We start from the raw sequence: 24,567 nt of genomic DNA, 5'->3' as shown, positions 1-24,567 counted from the left end.
CCATTAAAGAGATATTACCTGTGAGAGATTTTCTTTCATGTCTTTGTGTGAGGAACGAAAAGTGTAAAATAAGGAACGGTTTGCTTTAGTGGTCCCAATGGAAATCCTGCCTCCATTTGTAAGTGACCCTTCTCCCCCTCTGCCTTGTCGAATAATCGTTGTACAACCGAAATTTCAGCAACGCTTTAAGATGGCGTCCCAGGTATCCTGCAAGGTATATAAATAGTTATTGCTAGTATTAGATTATTAGTCAGTGAATGCTAGTATTGGAGTTGGGTAGCTAATCAGCAAATATAGATTAGTTTATTTTATTCTGGGCAGTGATTTGTGAGCTGGAGGTTTGAGGTGTACCATGAGTGAGGTGATGTTGAAGCTGCAGGACCTGCTGATGGCCGGCTCCGGGTGAATGGCCCGCCTCCCTCTGCTCGTCCCGCCTCCTCCATGGGGAAGGCTGCTGTTCTTGTGCCCCCTTCCTGCGGGCGGCTGGCCTCTGCTAGTCCTCGCTGGCCACTGTCCGCTCCGGCCTTCCGCTCCCGCACCATGAGTGAGCCGCTGCGAGAGGCCTCCGGCCCGGCGCTGCCTCTGCTCTCCCCGCCGGCCAGCAGCGACACTCACAAAGGCTGGCTGCACAAATGGACAAACTACCTGAAGGGCTACCAGCGCCGCTGGTTCGTGCTGAGTAACGGGCTCCTCTCCTATTACAGGTAGGTCACGGGCAGCCGGAGCCAGATACTGCTCCTACAGACAGGCACCGAGTCTGGTATCCAGACACTGTATGCACAAGACAGGAACCCAGATACTGCTCCTACAGACAGGCACCGAGTCTGGTATCCAGACACTATATGCACAAGACAGGAACCCAGATGCTGCACCTATAGACAGGCACCGAGTCTGGTATCCAGACACTGTATGCACAAGACAGGAACCCAGATGCTGCACCTATAGACAGGCACCGAGTCTGGTATCCAGACACTGTATGCACAAGACAGGAACCCAGATGCTGCACCTATAGACAGGCACCGAGTCTGGTATCCAGACACTATATGCACAAGACAGGAACCCAGATACTGCACCTACAGACAGGCACCGAGTCTGGTATCCAGACACTATGCACAAGACAGGAACCCAGATGCTGCTCCTATAGACAGGCACCGAGTCTGGTATACAGATACCACATGCACAAGAGAGGAACCCAGATGCTGCACCTATAGACAGGCACCCAGCCCATTGCGCTGACATACAGCACCCAGATATAGCATCCACAGAAAGGTGGCCAACTTGACAAATATTCACAGACATCCACCCAGATATTGCACTGCAGACAGTAATCCAGCCACTACAGCCAGATGCTTTGCCTACAGATAGAGACCCACTGAAGTGCATTTAGATACTACACCTGGGCATTGCGCCCAAACAATGCACCCAGATGCTGCACCCAATGATAGACAACCAACCTAGCACCTGATTTCGACAGACAGTTGCCCAGCCTGACACCATGACGTGACTACACAGACAAGCACCCAGATCCTGTATCCATAGATAGGCACCCAGAAACTACAGCCAGACTCTTCACCCACAGACCGGCATCCAGAGTCAGACTGAAACTCGCTCACAGACAAACATTGCACCATCAGGCAGGCACACAGATGTGTTCAGGCTGACACCTAGATGTTAGTAAGAGTTATACATTGCAACTTTTGGCAGTGAGGATTTGGGATTACATCTGGAGTTCATAGATGCTATTTCATACTTTGAAGGACTAAATACTTGTTGAATTTTGTGTGGGGTGCTACCAGTAATCAGTTGTTGCTAACTTATATTAATGATTTGGAAACCAGTTCAGTGCAAAGAATTTGAATTGTCAGAAAGAACAAAACTAGAAGTTCAAGTTTTTTTTTGTAGTGTATAAGTTCCAGAAATCATTGGACAAAACATGAATGTTCATGATTCACAGTTGAGAATATACTTTGGGAATGTGTAAACTGCTGAATATGGGAAATAAAAGGATAATATACATACTATGCAAATGTTTTTAGAAAACCTAAGTTAACAGAAAACTAGGAGTTTTCATCAACTTAATCACCATGTTCATTCAATGTGGAGCATCAATCTGAAAACCAACTAAAGTGAACTATAAAGTAAAAGGAAAAGAATACATTTGAAGGACCCATACTCAATCAGTATTGCTCTGCCGAGAGCCTGCCTTGAGTCCTGTGCCCAGTTCTGAGCATGGAGTCACAAAAAAGGTGTTCTCATGAAGAACTCAGATGATCTACAATGTGTGATGAAGAATTAGTAGGAAAGATAAAGATATTTGGACATCTTACCATTGAAGAGATGATTTGAAGGTGACTTAATAGAGATCAAATGATAAAGAAATATTAGATCATGAGTGTTACTTCAAAAGACAAAGGGACACAATTTGGAACTAGTCATAGAGGTGTGCAGCGTGGAAACAGACCCTTCGGTCCAACTCATCCATTCCGACCAGATACACTGTAGGAATACCTTTAGCAAGTGGACTGTAGCAACTCAAAGACCTAGCACCACTTTCTCAAGAACAGCGAGAAGTAGAGAATTAAAACTAGCTATAGCTAAGCCCACAACCCAAACACATTTATTTTAGAAAAAAATATGTGGGATGACCTTGAGCTTCTTTAAGAAGCAATTAAATGGTGTGAAAATATGCCTGACGGGCAATTTGGTAGCTGAGTTTACAGGCTGAAGAGTATTGGTTTTTGCATTAGCCAGCTTGACATTTGCGTATCCAACTGGCTCTAGCTACTTTCTGTTACTACTTAAAGGTCAAACTGACACTAGATTCCTGCTGTTATCACTTATGAAATGTGTGACCACAAGTGATGCACCCTGCAATACTTGAGTTAAAAAGAGTTATTAAAAATGTTAATGTTATTAAAAAGTTGCATAAAGCCCTATATTGTAGCTGCAGATTTAAGGTTATTAAATGTAATGTTGAAATAGTCCAGTATTTGTCATGGGGAATTACTTTAGAACTTTTCTGTATTTATTTTAAGAATGCCCAGGCAATACCTAAATAGTCTGCACAGATTTAAAAGCTATCCTTTATAAAATCAGAATAACCTTGGATGGATAAACCCCGTTAAATCTGTTTGATCTCATCAAACACCAGTTCTGATTTGTTTGTTTCCTTCTTAGACAGGTAAGAAGGATGTTGTGAAAATTGAAAAGGTTCAGAAAAGATTGACAAGGATGTTAGTAGGGTTATAGGGTTTGAGCTACAGGGAGAGACTGGGACTGTTTTATTTTCTGGAGCGTTGGAGCCGGAGGGGTGACCTTTGTAGATGTTTATAAAATCACAAGGGGCATGGATAGGGTAAATGGACAAAGCCTTTTCCCTGGGTTGGGGGAGTCCAGAACTGTAGGGCATAGGTTTAGGGTGAGAGGGAAAAGATTTAAAAGGGAACTTTGGGGCAACATTTTTCATGCAAAGGATGGTGTCTGTATGGAATGAGCTGCCAGAGGAAGTGGTGGAGGCTGGTACAATTACAACATTTTAAAAGCATCTAGATGTGTGTATGTATAAATAGGAAGGGTTTAGAGGGATAAAGGCCAAGTGCTGGCAAATGGGACTACGCTAATTTAGGATATCTGGTCAGCACGGATGAGTCCGTGCTGTGCATCTCTCTGACTCTGACTAAGTGCAGAGTTCTAGACTCAGCAATGCTTCCTGGGAACTTTGTTACAATATTTGATATTCCATGGTGTGAAGAAATATAGTGAAATCCATTTAGTTATGCATTTGAATTAAATATGGATGAAACATTGTATCATACATGTTACCAAAAACAGCCTCACAGTTCAATTGTTCACCACTCACTCCAACCACTGATTTGAAACAGAACATTTTGCTGTTTTACTTGAGCTGTAGAAGTTTGTTTGAATTAGGATTACCAGAAAGCCCTCTTGTCAACCAACCCACCCCTACCCCCAATACCTTAATCGTGCTGCAGAGCAATAAAAGCAGTATGTGCTCACTTTGTGCCCCAGTCATTAGCTCAAACAGATCTTCAGTTACCAAAATGAAGACCAATCTCCATCAAAGGGTATACAGCCTTCCCTCAGGTATCTGGATCTGTTGGTTCTGAGCCAGCGTGTCAACTGATGCTGTGTGGCAGAGCGGCTGGATTATAAATGAACAAAAGCTGTATTTGAAGCTTCACAGCAGCTGCATTGAACGAGTTGCTGACTAATTGATAGTGACACCAAAGGCGTGAAAAAAAAGGGTCTCTGAAGTCTAATTTACAGAAGTACTCGAAATGGCCTCTCTCTTTCATGATCTGTGCTGTAATATTTTTCTTCACAAGCATAAATACTTGATTTGTTGTCCTTTAAGCCATGCATTCTGATTCTACTGGAATATTTCGAGGAGGTATTGAGGGAGATTTCTGTTGGTCCATTTTAGTTGGAATTTGAAAAAAGGGATTTTGGAATGTTTTGCACATCTGGGTTTTAAGAAGAGTGCTATTTATTGGGATTGATAAGAAATTGACCAAATGGTATGCTCGTTGGATTGAGAAAAGAAGAAGGTTGTCTGCATTCAACAATGAGTCTAATGGTTTAGAGATCTACAGTTTTATTTATCCACGGTTATTTAAATTCTGGGAAAACTTCGTCTGACACTGAATTTCAGATAAACAATAAAAGTGTGCTTTACTTGACGTGAGAACATGACTGTGTTCTTTATAAGAATTGGTTGAAGTACTTTTGAATTTCATCATTGCTTTGCTTTGTACATGTAGAATGCCACATAGACTTGTAAATTATCAATCATGCTTGAGTTAGCTGATTTAACCAAATATCATTTTGATGCAGTTTAGCACAGTACAGAGGTAGGGGGAGGGTGGCATAGTGGTAAGAACTGGATTAGTTATCCAGAAGCCTAACTAATGTCATGGAACTTGGTTCAGATTCCACCGTTACGGAATTTGAGTTCCATTAATAAATCTGGAACATACAACTAGCCTCCATAATGGTAACTGTGCTAACCATGATTGATTGAATGCCATAAAAATCCATCTTGTTCATGAATATTTTGTACTTGCCTGGTCTGGTCTACATGTGACTTCAAACACACATGATGATGTGGTTGATTCTTAACTGCCATCTGAAACAGTGCTAGCTTTAGTTACCAAAATGAAGACCAATCTCAATCAAAGGGTATACAGCCTTCCCTCCGGTATCTGGATCTGTTAGTTCTGAGCCAGCGTGTCAACTGATGCTGTATGGCAGAGCAGCAGGATTATAAATGAACAAGAGCTTTACTTGAAGCTTCACAGTAGGCATGATCGATAATTTACAAGTCTATGTGGCAGTGCTAGTCCAAGGAAAATTGGGGATGAGTAGCTAATGTTGATCTGGCCAATGATGCCCACCTCCCATGTAAACTTCATCTTAAAAAAAAAATTAATTTACAATACATTTGAACAATCGTGTGGTAGGCTCAATATTGATCTCTTAGAAAGTGAGGACTACAGATACTGGAGATCAGAGTTGAGAGTGGGGTTGCTGGAAAAGCACAGCAAGGCAGGCAGTATCCAAGGACCAGGAGAATTGTTCTGGACAAAGGTCCTTTGTCAGGAATTGATGAAGGGCTTTTGCCCGAAACAACACCGATTCTCCTGCTCCTCGGATGCTGCCTAACCTTCTGTACTTTTCCTGCACCCCACACTCAGTATTGGTCTCTACTTGTTCACCACGGGCACTCTGTTTAATGTCTGGTCTGTACTTCACTAACTAGTTGCCTGAGGCAAGTTAAAGGAGAAATTTGGACCACAGTAAACAGTCTTAGGCTGGATACTTCTGCTTGCATAACACAGGTATTCACCAGATTTTGTGTGATGGACTGATAATATTTAAATGAATCTGAATTTGTGTTGGAGAAAATAAGGAGATTGTACATGATCCATATTTTTTAAATGTTGCCCTCATAAATAATATGCAATTAAGCAATTTAAATGCAAAACCAAAGGACAGATATTAAATTACTTGCGCTTTTCTGAGGTTGGAATTTTAAAGAAAAATTCCAGTGGGGTTGTAGACATGTGAAGCAGACCCATGAAACAATATTACATTATTCTCATCACAATTTGTTCTTTAAAATCATTTGTTCCTTATTTTATGTAATAATAGAATTTTCATAGAAGTTGTAACAAACCAGATGTAATACTTTACATTGCTTAAGTAAATTTAAACTGGAAAGGATTTTATTGTTTCCTGTAAAGGTTCAAACTTGGTACTATTGGCTCGCAACATTCTACAGAGGACTGATTTGAATACCGTTCATGAAAATGAACTGAAAATTGCTACTACCGTTTTGGTTTTCTGGCATATGGATCATGTATGCTTATGCAGTAAACATTCTCCTCAAATCATTTTTGTAAAAAGTAAATTGTTGCAATATAGCAGCGCACACAAACTGTTGAAGGAACAATATATTATCGCTGTTTGGCGAAATCCAATTGTATCCTTAATGTACTAGTTGTCTTGATATTATCATATGGCCTCTACTTCTGTAATCACCTTTTGTGAGCTGTCCGGGGGGAACCATTAAATGCACATCACTTGAAACATGGCGTCAGGAATGGTGCAAATGAAAATGTGTGAACGCTCAAGTCATAAGAAAGAATGTTGCTGAAAGAAACAGTGAGAAACTTTTTTTTAAAACAGGGTCTGCAACTTTGATTTATTGAGTCAAAATATTTGTGCATTTTCCAGATACTGCTACTGAATTAGCATTGTTCGTGAATTAGAGGCAATATGAGATAGAATTTGGATATTTTCCACTTTGTGGAAAAGCTACTAAATAGCCACAGAATTAATTAAAACATTTGAGCAATAAGACTGGGGACCACATCAGCAATGCTTTTAATGAATACTAAGCTAAGACAGCTGAGGAACCACATATGACACATCTCATCCAAATGAGCAATGGATGCGCAATGCTTGGAGAAAACTTCATTTTCAAGGAAGTTTTTATCTTTTCACAATTGACTATTCACAGCTGGCAAAGAGCACAGGATGACATCAATCTCAGCAATGGAAATGGATCAACACCAGTTACCACCGTTACACCACTCAGTATGGGTTCTGCACTCCCCCAAAAAAGGACCATTGCCCCAGGAACAAGCATACCAGAGGAATAGCAAATTACATCCATTAGAAAACCATGATTTAACACTGTACATTATGTGTGCAGAGACTGACAAAAGTGGAACTAACTAGATTAACATAATTTTGTTCATGAATGCAAGTATTCTTTGTGAACATATTTAAGGGGTAATTTGCGTAAGTTGAAACTGCAAATATGAGTGCATTCAATTTGTTTATGTGAAAAGGGAGATGTTTGAAAAACATTTATTGTACTCTTGTGCTATTATGTAACTGGCTTGCTACAGTTGTTACTTCTACTGCAAGTGCCTTATTGTGTAGGAGTTATTAAATATTGTTTATTAAAGAAACAATCATGCATTCTGTACCTGTTAAAGAAAAGTCTTGGAATAGGAAGATTGGGTATGTTAATAAGGGCCCACCTAAGAAAATTCAAGGCCTGAATAGATGTCAATCCAGAACCAAGGAAGGTCAAAATGAAAATATCAAATGCTTATGAGTGACTAACTTGGTGTGATGTTAATTGAGGTCACACTGGAATCAATTATTGGAGCTCTGCAGTTTCCATTCTGCGTTACTAATTCAGATATCAAAGCTGAATGTGTCCGGCTTTGCTTGCAGCAGTCAATAGAGCGGAAAAGGCAAAGGATGTAGCACAGGGTTAGCAAAATGATTTGTAATACATCATTTAAAGGAAATGTGAAAAAATATTTTAAGCACAGGAACATGGGAGACAGCATGAGGGTGACTGTTCTAGTGAAGACCTGATACAGTTATGAGAGAATTTGTGGGTGCATTCTAAATCATAATTTATTAATTTGTATTAATCCTAAAACAAAAATAAAACATGCCAATAATTGAAAATAAGAACAAAGCACAGTGCACCGAATACATCGGGTAGTATTACTTGCTTACTTAGTGTGGAAACAGGCCCTTAGGCCCAACAAGTCCACACTGACCCACCCAGACCCATTCCCTACATTTACCCCTTCACCTAACACTATGGGCAATTTAGCATGGCCAATTCACCTAACCTGCTAATCTTTGGACTGTGGGAGCACACCCATGCAGATACGGGGAGAATGTCCAAACAGACAGTGCCCGAGGCTGGAATGGAACCTGGGACCCTGGTGCTGTGAGGCATCAGTGCTAACCACTGCCCCACTGGTTAGGTGCTCTTTAGAAGGACCACAATAATTGCTTTCAATTATTACAAAAATTAAATTTTAAAAACTTAAAGCAGTTGACACATTGTGTTCTGTTGAGGTAAACTGTTAATATAGGTAGCTTAACGTTTGACAGCTGGGACTCCCGCTGTCTTGAGATGTTGTCCTCCATAATTCAATGTTCCCAGGCGAACCTTGCACTGGACCACAGCTTTAGTGCTGTCTAGTCAGAAGAAATGCAAATGAGAGAAGTGACTTAGAAAAAAAGTGGATTTTTAAAATTATAATGATGTGGATAATGCGTGATAAAATCAAACTGTTTCTAAAAGTTGAGAGATCTAGAGCAAGAAGCTGTTGATACAAGATCACCGGCAACAAAGAAACCCGTTCTCAAAACAAGTTGTGAGCCTGTGGAATTTACTTCCAGAATTAGTGGTTGAGGGAGAGACTGTTAACATTTCGTCTTTAAGTTAAGGAGGTAGTTGACGAACGTTGGAACAGAGTTTGTCAAGTGGGCTTCACAACTTACACCCAACCTTTTGCACAACAAAGACTCTGTCGTCTTCATTTTGCACTGAGTCCCATTCACCTACCGTCCCCTTTGCTGATTTTGCAGCAGCTATTGGTTCACCTGCTTCAATTTTGAATTCTTCACTTTGTTTTGAAATCCATCCCGTTCTCCCTACTTCTAAGATTGGTTAGGCCACTGTTGGAATATTGCATGCAATTCTGGTCTATCGGAAGGACGTTGTGAAACTTGAAAGGGTTCAGAAAAGAGTTACAAGGATGTTGCCAGGGTTGGAGGATTTGAGATATAGGGAGAGGTTGAATAGGCTGGGGCTGTTTTCCCTGGAGTGTCGGAGCTGAGGTTTAGAGATTTTAAAAAAATCATGAGGGGCATGGATTGAATAAATAGTCTTTTTCTGAGGCGGGAGAGTCCAGAACTAGAAGGCATAGGTTTAGGGTGAGAGGGGAAAGATATAAAAGAGATCTAAGAGGCAAATCTTTCACTCAGAGGGTGGTACATTTATGGAATGAGCTGCCAGAGGAAGTGGTGGAGGCTGGTACAATTGCAACATTTAAGAGGCAGTTGGATGGGTACATGAATAGGGAGGGTTTGGAGGGATATGGGCTGGGTGCTGGCAGGTGGGACTAGATTGGGTTGGGAAATCTGGTCAGCATGGACGGGTTGGACTGATGGGTCTGTTTCCCTGCTGTACATCTCTATGACTGATTTCCAGGCAGTGCATTTGTGACAGTGCTGTGTCTTTAAGTGAGGTATTATCTGTCATGTTTCTCTTGGAGAAGTGTTGTCACAGTGGTGCTGAAATGTCTCCCTCCGATAGTTTTTGCATTCCCCATGGTTTTGCTTTTTCCAAAGAGACGAAAGAATCATTAGTCGGCATGGTTTAGGCTCGTATAGAGACTTGGGAAGGCTTTTAGTTTTGCTTTTGGTTAGTGAGAAGATTTCTACTGACTCCTGAGCTAAAAACTTGAGTTCCTGGCTGACAGTCTGAAGTCTTAGACAGTGAGGCTTCCCTTTAAAATCAAAAGGAACAGAATGTTTCTTTCTTCTGGGCTGGAGAAAGACTACACATGAGAATGATGACTGGATTGCATTTTTGCCAAAGGGTATCTTTATGGGATGTTACCTGTAAGAAACAGTTGATGATTAAAGGTTTAATAATACATTATCTTGTTAATTATTTCAGTAGTGTTGAGGTTATGCCAATTTTCTTTTGTATTTTAACTGTTTTAAGTATAAATTATGTTTTGGTTAAAGCCTAGGGGTGGACCAATCAAATAACATCTGGAAGACAGCACCTTACATTTGCCTTTAAATAAATATAAAAGTTAGGGTTTAGCCTGCTCCCTTATAATACTTTGAAGAGGGTTCTGGTCTGGCCTGTAACACATTCCATATCATAACTACTAACTGAGAGAAGTTTTTTCACCTGTAGTAGAGTCATAGAGATGTCCAGCATAGAGAGAGACCATTCATTCCAATTTGTCCATGCCAATCAGATATCCTAACGTAATCTAGTCCCATTTGCCAGCACTTCACCATATCCCTCTAAACCCTTCCCATTCGTATGCTCATCCAGATGCCTTTTAAATGTTGTATCAGCATCCACTTCTTCCTCCGGCAACTCATTCCATACATGAACCATCCTTTACGTGAAAAAGTTGCCCCTTGGGTCCCTTTAAATTTTTCCCCTCACCCTAAATCTATGCCCTCTAGTTGTGGATTCTCTCACCCTGTCCTTACCCCTCATTATTTAATAAGCTTCCATAAGGTTACACCTAAGCCTCCCACACTCCAGGGAAAACAGCCCTAGCCTATTCAGCCTCTCTCTTTGGATGAAACCCTCCAGCCCTGACAACATGCTTATAAATTTTTTCTGAACCCTTTCAAGTTTCACAACATCCTTCTGAAAGGAGGGAGGCGGAATTGCACACAGCATTCCAAAAGTGGCCTAACCAATGTCCTGTATAGCCACAACATGATCTCCCAATTGCTATACCTGATGCTCTGACCAATAAAGGAAAGTATACCAAACACCATCTTCAGTATCCTATCTACCTGTGACTTTACTTTCAAGGAACAATGAACCTGCACTCCAAGCTCTCTTTGTTCAGCAACACTCCCCAGGATCTAAGCATAAAATGTATAAGTTCTGCTCTGATTTGCCTTTCCAAAGTACAGCATCTCACATTTATCTAAATTAAACTCCATCTGCCACTCCTCAGCCCATTGGCCTATCTGATCAAGATCCCATTGTACTCTGAGGTAACCTTCTTCACTGTCCACTCTTCCTCCAATCTGCAAACCTACTAGGTATTCCTCCTGTAGTCTTCATGATTTGGAGGAGCCGGTGTTGGACTGGGGTGTACAAATTTAAAAATCACACAACACCAGATTATAGTCCAACAGATTTAATTGGAAGCACTAGCTTTTGGAGCACTGCTCCTTCGTCAGGTGGTTGTGGAGAATAAGATTGTAAGACACAGAATTTATAGCAAAAGTTTACAGTGTGATGCAACTGAAATTATATATTGAAGAAGACCTGGATTGTTTAAGTCTTCATCTTTTAGAATGATCATGTTGGTTTCAGTTCTTTCATATGAAAATTGCAAAAGTTTTTTAAAAGTTACATTCTCAAGTAAACTTTAATAATTGGTGTCATGTTGTCCCAGATAATGCATTGAAGGTGTTGGCTTCCTTGTGTGAGGCTATCTGTGCTACTGTGGTCAGACTGATTCTGATATGAAAATTTATTCTTCCTATGTTCGCATCTAAATTATTTATGTAAATGACAAAAAAGCAGTGGACCCAGCACTGACCCTTGTGGCACACCACTGGTAACAGGCCTCAAGTCTGTAAAGTAACCCTCCAACACCACCCTCTGTCTTCTACCTTCAAGCTGGTTCTGTATCTGCATGGCTAGTTTTCCATCTTGCATGTGATCTAGTCTTGCTAACCAAGTTTCCATGAGAAACCTTGTCAAATCCCTTACTGAAGTCTATATATGTCACGTCCACTGTTCTGCCCACATAACTCTCTTTGTTACTTCTTCAAAGAACTCAATCAAATTAGTGAGTCATGATTTCCAGTGTTGACCATGCCTAATCAATCCTTGCTTTTCCAAATACATGTATTTCCTGTTCCTCAGGATTCCTTCCAATATCTCTCGCTCCCTCTCGCTGTCTCTCTCTTCCTCCATTTATACAGGTTTTTAAAAGGGGTTTGCTTATTGGGACTGTTGTGTGTATTTGCAACAGCATAATTAATCTAGTTTGGATAGACTGAGTTCTGTTGGGGTTCTTTGTTCTGTTCTGTGTTTCATTGTGTAATTTTGTGAATACATTTATATCGGTTTTAAGATCTAGAAGTCAACCTAGCTAACTTAGTCTGGGTAATTTCCACTCTTGACTTATTAAACAAATTTCAAAGTATGGTCTGGGCTGCCAGCTTAAGAATGTTTGAGTTATCTGGCCTAGTCCATAACACTTTGGATTCTACTTAACTCTACTTGCAAAAGCTAACTCATGGCCCCTTTATGCCTTCCTGATTTTCCTCTTGAGTGTACTCCTTTTGCCTTTATGCTCTTCTAAGAATTCACTCGATCCCTTCTGTCTATACCTGACAAATGCTTTCTTTTTCTTAACCAAAACCTCAATTTCTCTAGTTATCCAGCATTTCCTACACCTAGCAACTATATTAATTTAATTGTTATTTATCTCTGTTACAATATTCAGTATATCTGGAACTGTGCGCTAGCCTTGATAAGTTGTGAATCTGGGGAAATCAGCTTTGATCTACTAAAATACATTGATTCTGGCAACCTCATGCTTGTGTGTGGAACCATATCCCTACTAAAACATGTGCTTTACTTTAAGTGCAGGGAGGTATTTCATGTATTCTGGATATTGAAAATCTGCACTGAATGAGCATCTCTGCACAAATGGGTTTTATTTATTTGGGGTGGCATGGTGGCTCAGTGATAAGCGCTGCTGTCTCTAAGTGCTAAGGACCCAGGTCTGGTTCCACCCCTTTGACCCATAAATTTAACTACGACAAGTATAGTGTTTTGTTCTTTCAATTGTAGTTGTTTGTGTGTTTTGAATAAATTATTTATTCTTAAATGCATTTGTGATGCTACAGCAAAGTATAACGCAGAAGAGATCCATTTGACCTATTTAGTCCACGTGAAGTTTACACATTCTCCCCGTGTCTGTGTGGGTTTCCGCCTGGTGCTCCGGTTTCTTCCTACAGTCCAAAAATTTGCAGGTTAGGTAGCTTAGCCATGCTAAGTTTCCCCACAGTATCCAACGATGTACAGGTGAGATGGGTTAGCCATGGGAAAAGCAGGGTTGTAGGGTAAGGAGGTGGGTCTGACTGGGATGCTCTTCGGCGGGTCACTGTGGACTCGATGGGCTGTATGGCCTGCTTCTGCACTGAAAATATTCTATGATATAATTCTCTATGTTTACCTTTTATTGAAGTTTTCCTCCCCTCTTTTTGTTTTGATTGGTTGACCATTTCTAATTTTGACCAGGATGAATATCTAAAACAATGACCAAAAATAATTTTGAGGCTGATAGTGCTCACTTTTATTATTGTGTAATTGCAATGTCAGGTAAGTGCAGATGCACAGTCAAATGCAGAAAATGAAACATTGCTGTCAAAATGTGCCACTCCACAAAAACAGTATCTTGACTTCTACCTCTATTTATACTCACTGCTTGTCGTACAGTTCCTTTTATTTATATGGTAGGCACAAGTAAACTTGTGACAAAAAGGTTGGAGTTGTCCATTTCTGACTATGTATAATTTAAGAGCACGATACGTGTTAGTTCAAGTTGGTTGGATGGCTGGTTTGTGATACAGAATTTTGCCAACAGTGTAGATTCAATTCCCACACTGGCTGAAGTTACCATGAAGGACACTCTTCCTTAACCCCTCCCCTTGCCTGTGCCACGATGGCCATTGAAAACCACCACTGAGAGAACACCCTATCGTCCAGTTGGTCTATGGTGACTTTATTTACATGTTAATTGCTATCACTTGACTCCTTTGACCCACAAATTTAACTATGACAAGTATGGTGTTCTGTTCTTTCTTTCAAATTTAATTGTTTGAATGTTTTGAATAAATTCTTCTTAGTTTGCTGTAACATCACAAGTGCATTAGGGCGCAGATGGGGTTCATTTGACTTAAGTCTATAATAACTTTGTCTCTTTTCCTCCATGAATATTCTTCCTTTCCACCGCTTTTTATTTTTCTTTCTAAACCTGATTTGACATTTAATTCATCATTTTAAGTTCCACTTGCTGTTGTCACTACAATGTTATATAAGATGATTATTTTGGGAGTGTCTCTTCAATTCAAAGTAAAATTGGGTTGTGAAGAGAGTCGTGTTATTTTGAATTCTGCTTCACAATCAGTCTGTGTTGTATAGTTGCCATGGTGATAGGGTTGGTTGGTTGAGACTCATACCAAGCGAGGTCCAAAATGTTCACACCTGAAACAAAAGCAAGAGAGCTGGCATAAGTGTGGATAAACATTTTTTGGGTTGTTTGCAAGGTTTGTGAAGCTCCAGTTGAGGTTTAGGTTGTCGGTTTGCTCGCTGAGCTAGAGATTTGATATCTAGACGTTTCACTACCTGGCTAGGTAACATCAGTGACGACCTCCAAGTGAAGCGAAGCTGTTGTCTCCTTTCTATTTATATGCTTGTCCTGGATGGGGTTCCTGGGGTTTGTGGTGATGTCATTTCCTGTTAGTTTTCTGAGGGGCTGATAGATGGTATCTAGATCTATGTGTTTGTTTATGGCGTTGTGGTTGGAGTGCCAGGCCTCGAGGAATTCTCTGGCATGTCTTTGCTTAGCTTTCCCAGGATAGTTGTGTTGTCCCAGTCGAAATGTTGGGGTTTTTTCATCCGTGTGTAGGGCTACGAGGGAGAGAGGGTCATGTCTTTTTGTGGCTAGCTGGTGTTTGTGTATCCTGGTGGCTTACTTTCTTCCTGTTTTGTCCTACGTAGTGTTTGTGGCCGTCCTTGCATGGAATTTTGTAGATGATGTTGGTTTTGTCCATGGGTTGTACTGGGTCTTTTAAGCTTGTTAGTTTTTGTTTGAGAGTGTTGGTGCGTTTGTGTGCTACTAGGATTCCGAGGGGTCTTAGTAGTCTGGCTGTCATTTCTGAAACTTCTTTGTATGGTAAGATGGTTAGGGTTTCTGGCTGTGTTTGGTCTGCTTATCGTGGTTTGTTCTTGCGGACTGTATTTTTTGAGTATCCGTTCTTCTTGAATATGTTGTATAGGTGGTTCTGTTTTCCAAAGTGTTTTTGGGAAGAAAGCAAGTGAGTGAGTGTGATAGAGAAGTGTGTTCCGTGAGAAGGAGTGTTTTACCTTTCTGTAGTCTGTCAAGCAGAATGAGAAAAGGGACACCATCACTAGTCAAAGATTCATCACCTGGCAATCTGAAAGACTCCAGAAGATTCACCCTGGTATGGTTTGGAGAAGGAAGCACCAAGAGACAGCAAAACTGTTGGTAGTTGATTTAAAACTTCAGAGGAAACTAAGCAAGGTACCTTTTTGGTTGCTCGTACAACATTACAACTTCATGAATGAACCTGTTTAGAAGATGGGAGAATGATTTGGATGGATTTGTGTTAAAAATGACAGTTCTGTGTGGAGTATGAAGTGAAGTATAACTGGAATGAGGTCTTTTGTCTGTTACAGGGATGATATCTTCGGTAATTTTTAGTACTAGTTGTTTGCTAAGGTTTTATTTTATCGCAATAAGACTTGAAATCTTATTTTTTAATTCTTTTAGGTCAGTCAGTTAGTACTTTGATATCATTTTAAATGTTATTGGTCTCTTGGGGCATTGTAATGTTGTTTGTTTGGATCTTGCACTGCTAATTTCACTACACACCAGTCTGATGAAGAAGCTAGACAATCCTTTTGGATGCCAGCTGCCATGTAGCATGTATTAGTGTTCTCATTTTACACTTCCAGCAACTTGTAAAATATCAGAGATTGAAGGGGTGAATTAAAATGAAGAGTGGGTGCTGATTGCTGGCGTGTTGCAACAGTTATGGAGCCATTATGGATCTACTGCGTACTCCGGAATTTTCCATTTTACTCCAGATTTTTAACTGCTTTCTCCTTCCTCTCTCAAACATGATTAGTCATGTTTAACTGTGATCTGACCACATCTGTGTGAATGGGTGAGTTAAGTATCATATATTTCTTCTTTAGAAAAGGGAGTTGGAATACTGTTTGACCTGTTGTTGTGAAGGAACGGCTTAAAAATAGTGCTTTGATAATATGTTTCTATAAATGGAAACTGGCAATTTTAAGTAATTTCCATGTAGGAATGATTCATTCAGTAACACTTATTTGCAGCTGAATCAGAAGGTTATGGGTTCAAGTCCAACTCCCGGATTTGAGTTTGATAATTCAAGCCGACGTTCTGGTGCATTACTAAAGAATTGCTTTGCATTTGGAGAGACATATAATATGATGAAACTGTGAATTTGAAGAAGAGCAGAAAACTCTCCTCATATTAAACAAAAGTATATGCTGAAAATCTCAAATTTAAAAACGCAATGTTCTAAAAATACTTTGAAGATCTAGCAACATGTGGAGAGAGCAGGGATAATGTTGCATGTCAATTTTAATCAGAAATGCAAAATGTATACATTTGTGAAAGTTTGGACAAGTACAGAGACCAGAAAAGGGGCACGGAAGTATAGGCTAGAAGGTAAAGTCTGAGATTGTATGCATAGCATGAGTGCTTACACGAGTAAAGAAATGATGGTGTACGGCAAAAGTGAAATGGACGTGGGACAACAAACAAATGATACCTAGAGGAGGCGTGAATAAGAACATACAGAATCAATGCCAACAGCCACCAGTTTGATAAGCAAATAAAATTTAGCAAGGTATGATCTAAAATTGTTGCACTTAGTATTGAGTTCAGAAGGCTTAATCAAAAGATGAAGTGATATTTCTTTAGCTAACATGCGTGTCATTGGAACATTATAGAAAGCTGTGGGCAGAGAGATCAGAGTGGGAGATCAGGAAGTTACAAGGTTTGTGGTTCTGGGATGGTGGGGAAAGAGGGCAGACATGACTGTGAAAAACAAACAAAACAGGTGGGAAATAGGATGGATATTGTTGAAAGACCTATGAACCAGGGTAGGGAGAGAGGATATCTCTGATAGAGGAGAGAGGGAAGGCATACCTGAAAAGCAGTTATTACCAATTGCATCATTAGAACCGACATGACAGCGATAGAAAGTTTGAGAATGGAAAAAATCCTGGCAGGAGGTAGGGTATAATGAATTGTAGTTAAGATAGCTGAGGTAATTGGTGGGTTTATATTAAATGTTGGTGGATAGTCTATCCCCAGGAATGGAGATCATGAAATTGAGAAAGAGAAGAGTCAGAGGTGGAACATTTGAACATGATGGAAAAATAGAATTTGGAAGCAAAATTTCCAGTTTGAATTGAGAGCAGAAAATGTCAGCAATATAATCACTTATGCACAAGAAAAGTGTGATAATGAAAATCTAATTGAGACTGTAAACAATGTTTCACAGAAAGGTAGACAAAATTAGAACGCCCACACACAAATAGAAGTTGCTGGAAAAACTCAGCAGGTCTGGCAGCATCTGTGGAGAGACATCAGAGTTAATGTTTCAGGTCAAGTGACCCTTCCTCAAAAAATACCTAGATCACATGTGGGTTTTCGTAGCAACATTAATTTGTATGGAAGACATATGGAGTTCATAGAATCATTGAATGCCTACAGTGTGGAAAGAAGCCATTCGGCCTATTGAGCCTGCACTCGCCCTCTGAAGAGCATCCCACCAGACTCCGCCCTCAACCCTATCCTTATAATCCTGCATTTGCCATGACTAAGCCACTGGCCTGCACATCCCTGGACACTACGGAGCAATTTATCATGGCTAATCCAACTAATTTACACATTTTTGGATTGTGAGGAAACCAGAGCACCTGGTGGAAACCTGTGCAGACACTGGGAGAACCTGCAAACTCCACACAGACAGTTGGCCAAGGCTGGAATTGAACCCAGTGCCCTGGTGCTGTGAGGCAGCAATGCTAACCACAGTGCCGAAGTTGAAGGAGAAATTGTTCAAGGAGAGGACAAGTTCAGCCAAGTGGAGGAGACAGATGATGAATGAGGATTGGCTGGATCTCCAAGGAAATTGGGAGGGTCTATTAGGGGTTGATGATGATCAGTGTTTGAAAGTTCATGGCAAAGTTATTGGAGCCAGAAAACTGCAAGGTGTTACTGAGGAAAGCATGAAACAGACTGATATGCTCAGAGGTTTATGTTAAGGAAGAAACAGGATGCTGAGACAGGATATACCCAAGGTTATGTCAAGAAGAAAAGGAAGAGATTGCTCTGCCTTTGATCTTTGTGTGCTCATTGTCTGTTGGAGTAGTGCCAGATGGTTGAAAGGTGGCAACTGTTATTCCCTTCAAGAAAGAGAATAGGGATAATCCTGGGAATTGCATACCAGTCAATCTCACTTCTATGGTGGGTAAAATATTGGAGAGGATTCTGAGAGACAGAATTTATGACTATTTGAAAACCATAGAGATAATCAGCATGGCTTTGGGAAGGGCAGGTCATGGTCACCATTACAGACTGTTATAGATTATTGTAGAAACCCATCTGCTTCAGTGATGCCCTTTAGGGAAGGAAATCTGTCGTACTTACCTGGTCAGGCCAACATGAGACTCCAAACTCTCAACCATGTGGTTGACTGTCAACTGCTCTTACACTAGGTAAAAACAAGGACTGCAGATGCTGGAAACCAGAGTCTAGATTAGAGTGATGCTGGAAAAGCACAGCAGGTCAGGCAGCATCCGTGGAGCAGGAAAACCGATGTTTTGGACAAAAGCTCTTCATCAGTGCTCTTGCACTGGCTAACCACCCAGTTCAAGGACGATTCGGGATGGGCAACACATTCAAGCTTTGCCAGTGATACCAACATTCCATAAATAAAAGGATTCCTTTCAAGTGACACAGTTGTAATGCATGGCTTCATTCTGCAGTTATACCTCCTTCGCTTTGTCCAGTGGTCTTGTTAATGTGTGAAGCCAAATTATGATTATCCCAAACCATTTCAGTTGAAATAGTCATGTCCTTGTCCAGGGATTATACATTTATTTTGTAGCAGCTTCATTAATTAGTCAGCCAATAAGAATGGCACTTGTGACTAGTTTTCCTCTTCCTTATCTGTGCTTCAAATTTTAGCTCCAAGATTGATATCCATTAGTTCAGAATAGGTCAAAGATGAAATGTAGACCAATCTTAATCTCTATAGCTCAATTGCCACTTCATGTAGCAGACTTATCCATAGATCAGTGGGCAGGGTGAAAAACTTTTAAAAGCAGACTTGTGTACAGATATAAGTGTACTTGCTTGCATTTATATAAACTATTCCTCCTTTTAAAAATGGATATTTCTGTAACTGTCAAGTTCAATATTGGGTACTGATAATTGTTAGTTTGGATGAAGTAATAGAAGCATCACAGAGCTCCTGCAGTTCATCAAGATCTGGGATTGCAGCCATTGGTATATATTAGAAATTTGGTCATTTCTGTATCTGCCTGCTTTAAACCTTTCATCCTAAAGTATTCTATTTATAACTTAGCTCCATAAATGCAACTTGTTATATTCAAAAACAAATAAAGACCTGCAGCTACTAGAAATTGGAAGTAAAAGAACAAAAGATGTTGGAAAAACTCAGCAGGTTAGAGGGTAGAGTAGGTAATATTTTGAGTATCCCATTGTAAATGCATGAAAACACAAGCGCACTTTACTTTTCTCTCGCCTCTTCTATTCCTTTTTCAACACACTTTTCTCTGTAATTTTGAGATACACTCACATGGAGTATGATAGTGTCTTACATCCCCATAGATGTTGCCAGACCTCCTGAGTTTCTCAGCAATTTCTATTTTCATTCATTCTGTTTTTTATCTGGAAGTGATTTCTTTAAGGGAAGAAGGTCGTCTCTAAATTAGTCTTTGCTCGAAACCTACTTAGCAAAGCAGATAGCTTTGATCTTATTTCAGTCTATCTTTTAATGATTTGAGACGTGGCATGTACTAAGTTAGCATGGGTTATGATATTGAGTACTGGCCTTTTAATATGAGGGATTTAGTTTAGGAAGTCTGTGCTACTCTGTTATGCATCCATTGGACTCGGTTTATTGGAGCCTTAAGATTTATATAGTGGAATACCAACAAAGAAATGCTCGATGCTTTTACCTACAAATCCTCTCTTAATTTTCAAGGTTTTTGTAAAGATTTGTAACCGGTTGCAGTTGTTGTGAGTGTGTTTGCCGAGTTGGGAAGTTGGTTTGCTGACGTTTCCTTCCCTTTCTAGGTGACATCCTCAGTGCTGTGGAGCCTCCTGTGCAGTGCTGCTGTACCATGTTGGTCGAAATTTATTTAATTTCATGTCCATTGCTTCTGGTTGCTGGTTCCAGTTGTTCTGGATGGGTATATGAATAAAGAAGGATTTAGAGGAATCTGGGCCAAGTGCTGGCAAATGGGACTTGATGAATTTAGGGTATCTGGTCCCTCATTTTGCCTGAGGTGATAACCAGTTCAAATACGTTGGTTCCTCCACCAAAGTAATGACCTAGAATTTCAAGAGAAATGAATTAAGCATTCGTTAGTAGAACCTCAACTTGTGCAAGTTAGGGCAAGCATTCTTCCATATTCTGTCATAAGCACCAACTCTGAAATGTTGTGTTCAGTTACATCCTGGAAGCTCTCACTTTATCAATCTCATCTTGAACAAGTATTTTCTGAAAAGCTTATTAACTTGATTATTTACAATTGTAAGATTTTTTTTATGACACAGCTATCCATTATTCTCAAAATGTTCATTTTGTTTTGTCACATCAAAATATATATGTATTACACCAGATGAACAGCCACTTCCTCTGTAAACTGCTGATGTGCTAATTATGGGACAGGTGGAACTGACCGTTAAGTGACCTCTTGAATTCAAGAACTATTAGCCAGAATGGCTAAATTGGGGGAGCATTAGTATGATGATCTAAAGATTCCTGATTCAATTCCAGATTTTGACACAATAAGCCGGTCCTTTCCATTTCAGTGTTTCGTTGAGAGGTTCTTGTAGTTCGGTGGTAATATCCCTATCTCAGAGCAAGAAATACTGGGTTCAAGTCCCACTGTTCATTTTAATAACATCTCTAAACAGGTTGACTAGAAATTATCTTGGACTTAAGAATATTGATGATACACACAGAAAGCAGTATTTTAATTGCATGTTTTTGTAATGAAAAATATAAAAATCCATCTAACAGTTGAACTGTGAACAATTTTCACCAAGCACTCCTTTTCAATTGAACCTGGTAGATGCTGCATCAAGCATTCTGTGCTGGCTTGGTACAGAGTAAAATTTCCATCCTGACTTTTTAAACTCCTGGTCATCTTCAAGTCCCTGTTTTTCTTTTGATCAAGGAAAAAATTCTGGGTTCTAACTGATATTAAGTATTGATATTAAGTATTTTCTTTTCGCAAAAAGTGCGGTGGTTATATCCTTTATTGCTGTTGTAAACTTGTACACTGGGAATGAATTCCAAAATGTAAAATGTCCACCTCTAGTAGAACGCTGTGCTCTGCACCACCCTCACATTGCAAGCTCAGTCATAGACAAAGCATTCTTTGTTCACATGGATTGTGGTGCTGTCTGTGTAGTGGAACTAGTCTGGGCATAACAAGCAGTAAATTCTTTCTGGTCCATTCGCCTAATGGGCCACAAACAATTGGCTACTGTGACCTGACACCTAGACCTTATTTTTTAGGCCTTCCCACTCATGATGTTTCTGATCTTTTGAGATTTATAACTTTGATTTGCTGTGGTTACAAATATGAATCTGAGCCGTTCTACTCCATGGCACAATGTGCTGATACTGTGATGATAATGTCACTTTAAGAGGTGTATTTTATTCTGGTTTTTTTTAATGATGGAAGGTTGAGACACAGCTGCCAATTGGTCTGCTCAAAGTCAATAAACAGCTTGTGAAGCCTAGGGATTGTTTTTCCTAAGTTGGAACAATAGAAGCAGCCTGAAAGGGAGGGGTCAAGCTCCCACAGAACCAGGGTTTTTAGTTTTAGCTTGCAGCAGCTGCTGAGGTCTTGAAGCTGGATGTAGAAGCCCTTATTCCCCTCTCCATTACATGTCCATCTAATTTGCCTTCTATCCATTCAGATAGTTACTGCTGCTAGAATTGCACGTGAACACTCTATTTTACTGAACCTGCCTTTTTCCAAGGGCATGTTTACAGTATGTTACAATATTGGAGCAGTTAATATATATATTATTTTAAGTATTCCAATAAAGTTAAGCTGACTCTTTTATTTTTACTTTGACTGTAGTATAAAAATAAAGTGTGTTTTGCTTAAGGTCAAGTAGTTCGACCAATCAAATTGCATCTGGAATTCAATGCCTTACACTTGCCTTTTAAAATAATAAAATGTTAGCGTCTAGGCTACCTTAATATATTTTGAGGGGCTTTGGTCTGGTACATTACAGTGCACTGTCCCAGAAAGCTGTTCTGGTTTTGGCAGAAGAATACTGTCTGCAAATCTTTCTCTGCATAAAAGCTGCACAAAGGCAAGTGATCTCTGAAGTAAAGCCAGCAGTTACCATTTCCAGGTACAGTAAGAGTAACATGAGAACATGGTTGTTGAAAATCGTCCCATGTTTAGATGATAGACGTCTTTGAACCTAAGATATCAAAATCCCGCACCACTGGGATCTTCACCATTTCTGGCTCTCATGTTGATTAATTGGTACCAATTTGATTCTTCTTATCATTTTATCATGTAACTATCTGAATGGATAGAAGGCAAATTAGATGGACATGTCAATGAAGAGCCTTATTGAAATCAAAACATTAACTCAGGCCTGCTGAGTAGCTCCAGCACTTTCTTTTTCCCCATTTCTCTGTCTATTTATTCCTAAAGTCAGACAGGTTTGCTTCCTGGCATTGAGGTTCTGGATGTGAATCCATGGCTTTTATTGTTAACCTTCTGCCAGATCAATGAATAGCTGGATCCTCTTTAAATTGTTCAGGTTCCTGTGTTGCCTGCATCTTAGCTTAAGCTGAATATTATTGTTAAGTAGATGTTTTACATTCTAGTAGAAGTGTAAAGGACAGTGTGAGTCCAGACCATTTATGACCATGCCATTTATATAGATAATAAATACCGGGAAGCAGTTATCAATTGATAATCTTATCCAGGCATTGTGATTCTATAATGTGAGATGTTTTGTGTTGTTAATATTATCTGGTACTATTTAGGAGTCTCACTCTTGATCGGCAGGCTCTGTTAAAGGAAAACAGTGCATTATTTGCTGACCTCAATTTTTCTCTTCCCAGTCAGCTGAGTTTTTTTTTGTTTTGGCTTAATTCTACCAATGCCAATCACTCAATCTCCAGAGGCCCGTGCTGTCAGCCATTGTCTCTCACAATCAGTGTCTGCCAGTTTCATATCTCACTTGCAGATGTTCTGGGAGTGAAAGTATGGAAACCCAGAAGACTGTGAATCAATGACATTCCACCTTGCAAAAAGATTTTTGGGTAGATGGCTATCATCCATTCAATGAATGTGGCCAAGTCAACATTTGTTATTGGCTTATCAACGAATATTTGCTAGTGGAATTAGCACTCTCCATGATCTCTGAGCTGATGCCTTTGTCTTATCAAGAGATTCCAAGGATAACCTGAGACAGCAAAGATGAAAACTGTTCCGCTTTTCTCCATACAAATATATGTTGTCCAGATCTCGCCACTAAGTCTGATTGGGGGTAGGTTTGGTAGGATTACAGTTTGCTGTTCTCAGTCAGGTTATTGTTCCTACACATACTTACCAAGCGTGGATAAAACAGCTATGGTTTTGGCAATGATTAGAGATCTACAGTGGGGTCAAATAAATTTTGTCTGGGGTTGACACTCTTTGACATTTGTTGCAGTCGTCTTGTCATTGGTTTATATCGGTAATGAATACCTAGGGAGGTGGTGACCTATTGGTATATCACTGGACTGTTAATCCAGAGACCGAGGTAATGTTCTGGGGACCCATATTGAATCATGCCATGGCAGATGATGGAATTTGAATTCAATAAAAATCTGGAGTTAAGAGTCTAATGACAAAGAATCTATTTTCAATTGTTGGACAGACCCATCTGGTTCTGTTTCACCAAGGTCCTTTAGGGAACAAAATCTAACATCCTTACCAGGTTTGGCATTGATGAGAATCTGGAGTCACATATATGTGGTTGACTATTAACTAGCCTTGAGACAATTAGGGATAGGCAATAAATGCTGATCTAGCCAGTGATGCCCACATCCCATGAACAACTAAAATGTTACTTACCAGATCTGATGGAGAACTGTTCAGCTTTGCTCACCTGACATCAAAAATAAAGGCGTTCTCATCAGAGATTTGTTCTATGGAGGAGGAAACGTACAGACTCTGGTCTGAAAAGATTCTGGTTCGCCCATCAGCTTTAGGAAAACGAAAGACCAGAAATAAAGCTAGTTTTAAACATCTGGAGGAATACATTCTAACATCACCTCACACTGCATTTGCACACTCAGCAGTAACTGAGAAATTTAAGTTCAACCATTTCATCTTGATCACGTAGCCAAACCATCTTTGTTATT

The 24,567-nt window shown here is 40.0% G+C and overlaps 1 protein-coding gene across 3 annotated transcripts in view; it reads left to right on the top strand.

The window, feature by feature from the left end:
• Positions 1-409: 409 nt before the first annotated feature.
• The window catches only part of LOC132827185 (oxysterol-binding protein 2-like), a 345,989-nt gene continuing 321,831 nt past the window's right edge, over positions 410-24,567 (top strand). For all 3 annotated transcript variants that reach the window (XM_060843759.1, XM_060843758.1, XM_060843757.1), the window contains exon 1: positions 410-704. In XM_060843759.1, coding sequence (XP_060699742.1) covers positions 442-704 — 263 coding nt within the window. In that variant the 5' untranslated portion in view covers positions 410-441. The remainder of the gene's footprint in view (positions 705-24,567) is intronic.

The sequence above is a fragment of the Hemiscyllium ocellatum genome, chromosome 24 (genome assembly GCF_020745735.1).
Source record: "Hemiscyllium ocellatum isolate sHemOce1 chromosome 24, sHemOce1.pat.X.cur, whole genome shotgun sequence".
Taxonomy (NCBI): domain Eukaryota; kingdom Metazoa; phylum Chordata; class Chondrichthyes; order Orectolobiformes; family Hemiscylliidae; genus Hemiscyllium; species Hemiscyllium ocellatum.
This window is presented reverse-complemented; position numbering and strand designations above follow the sequence as displayed.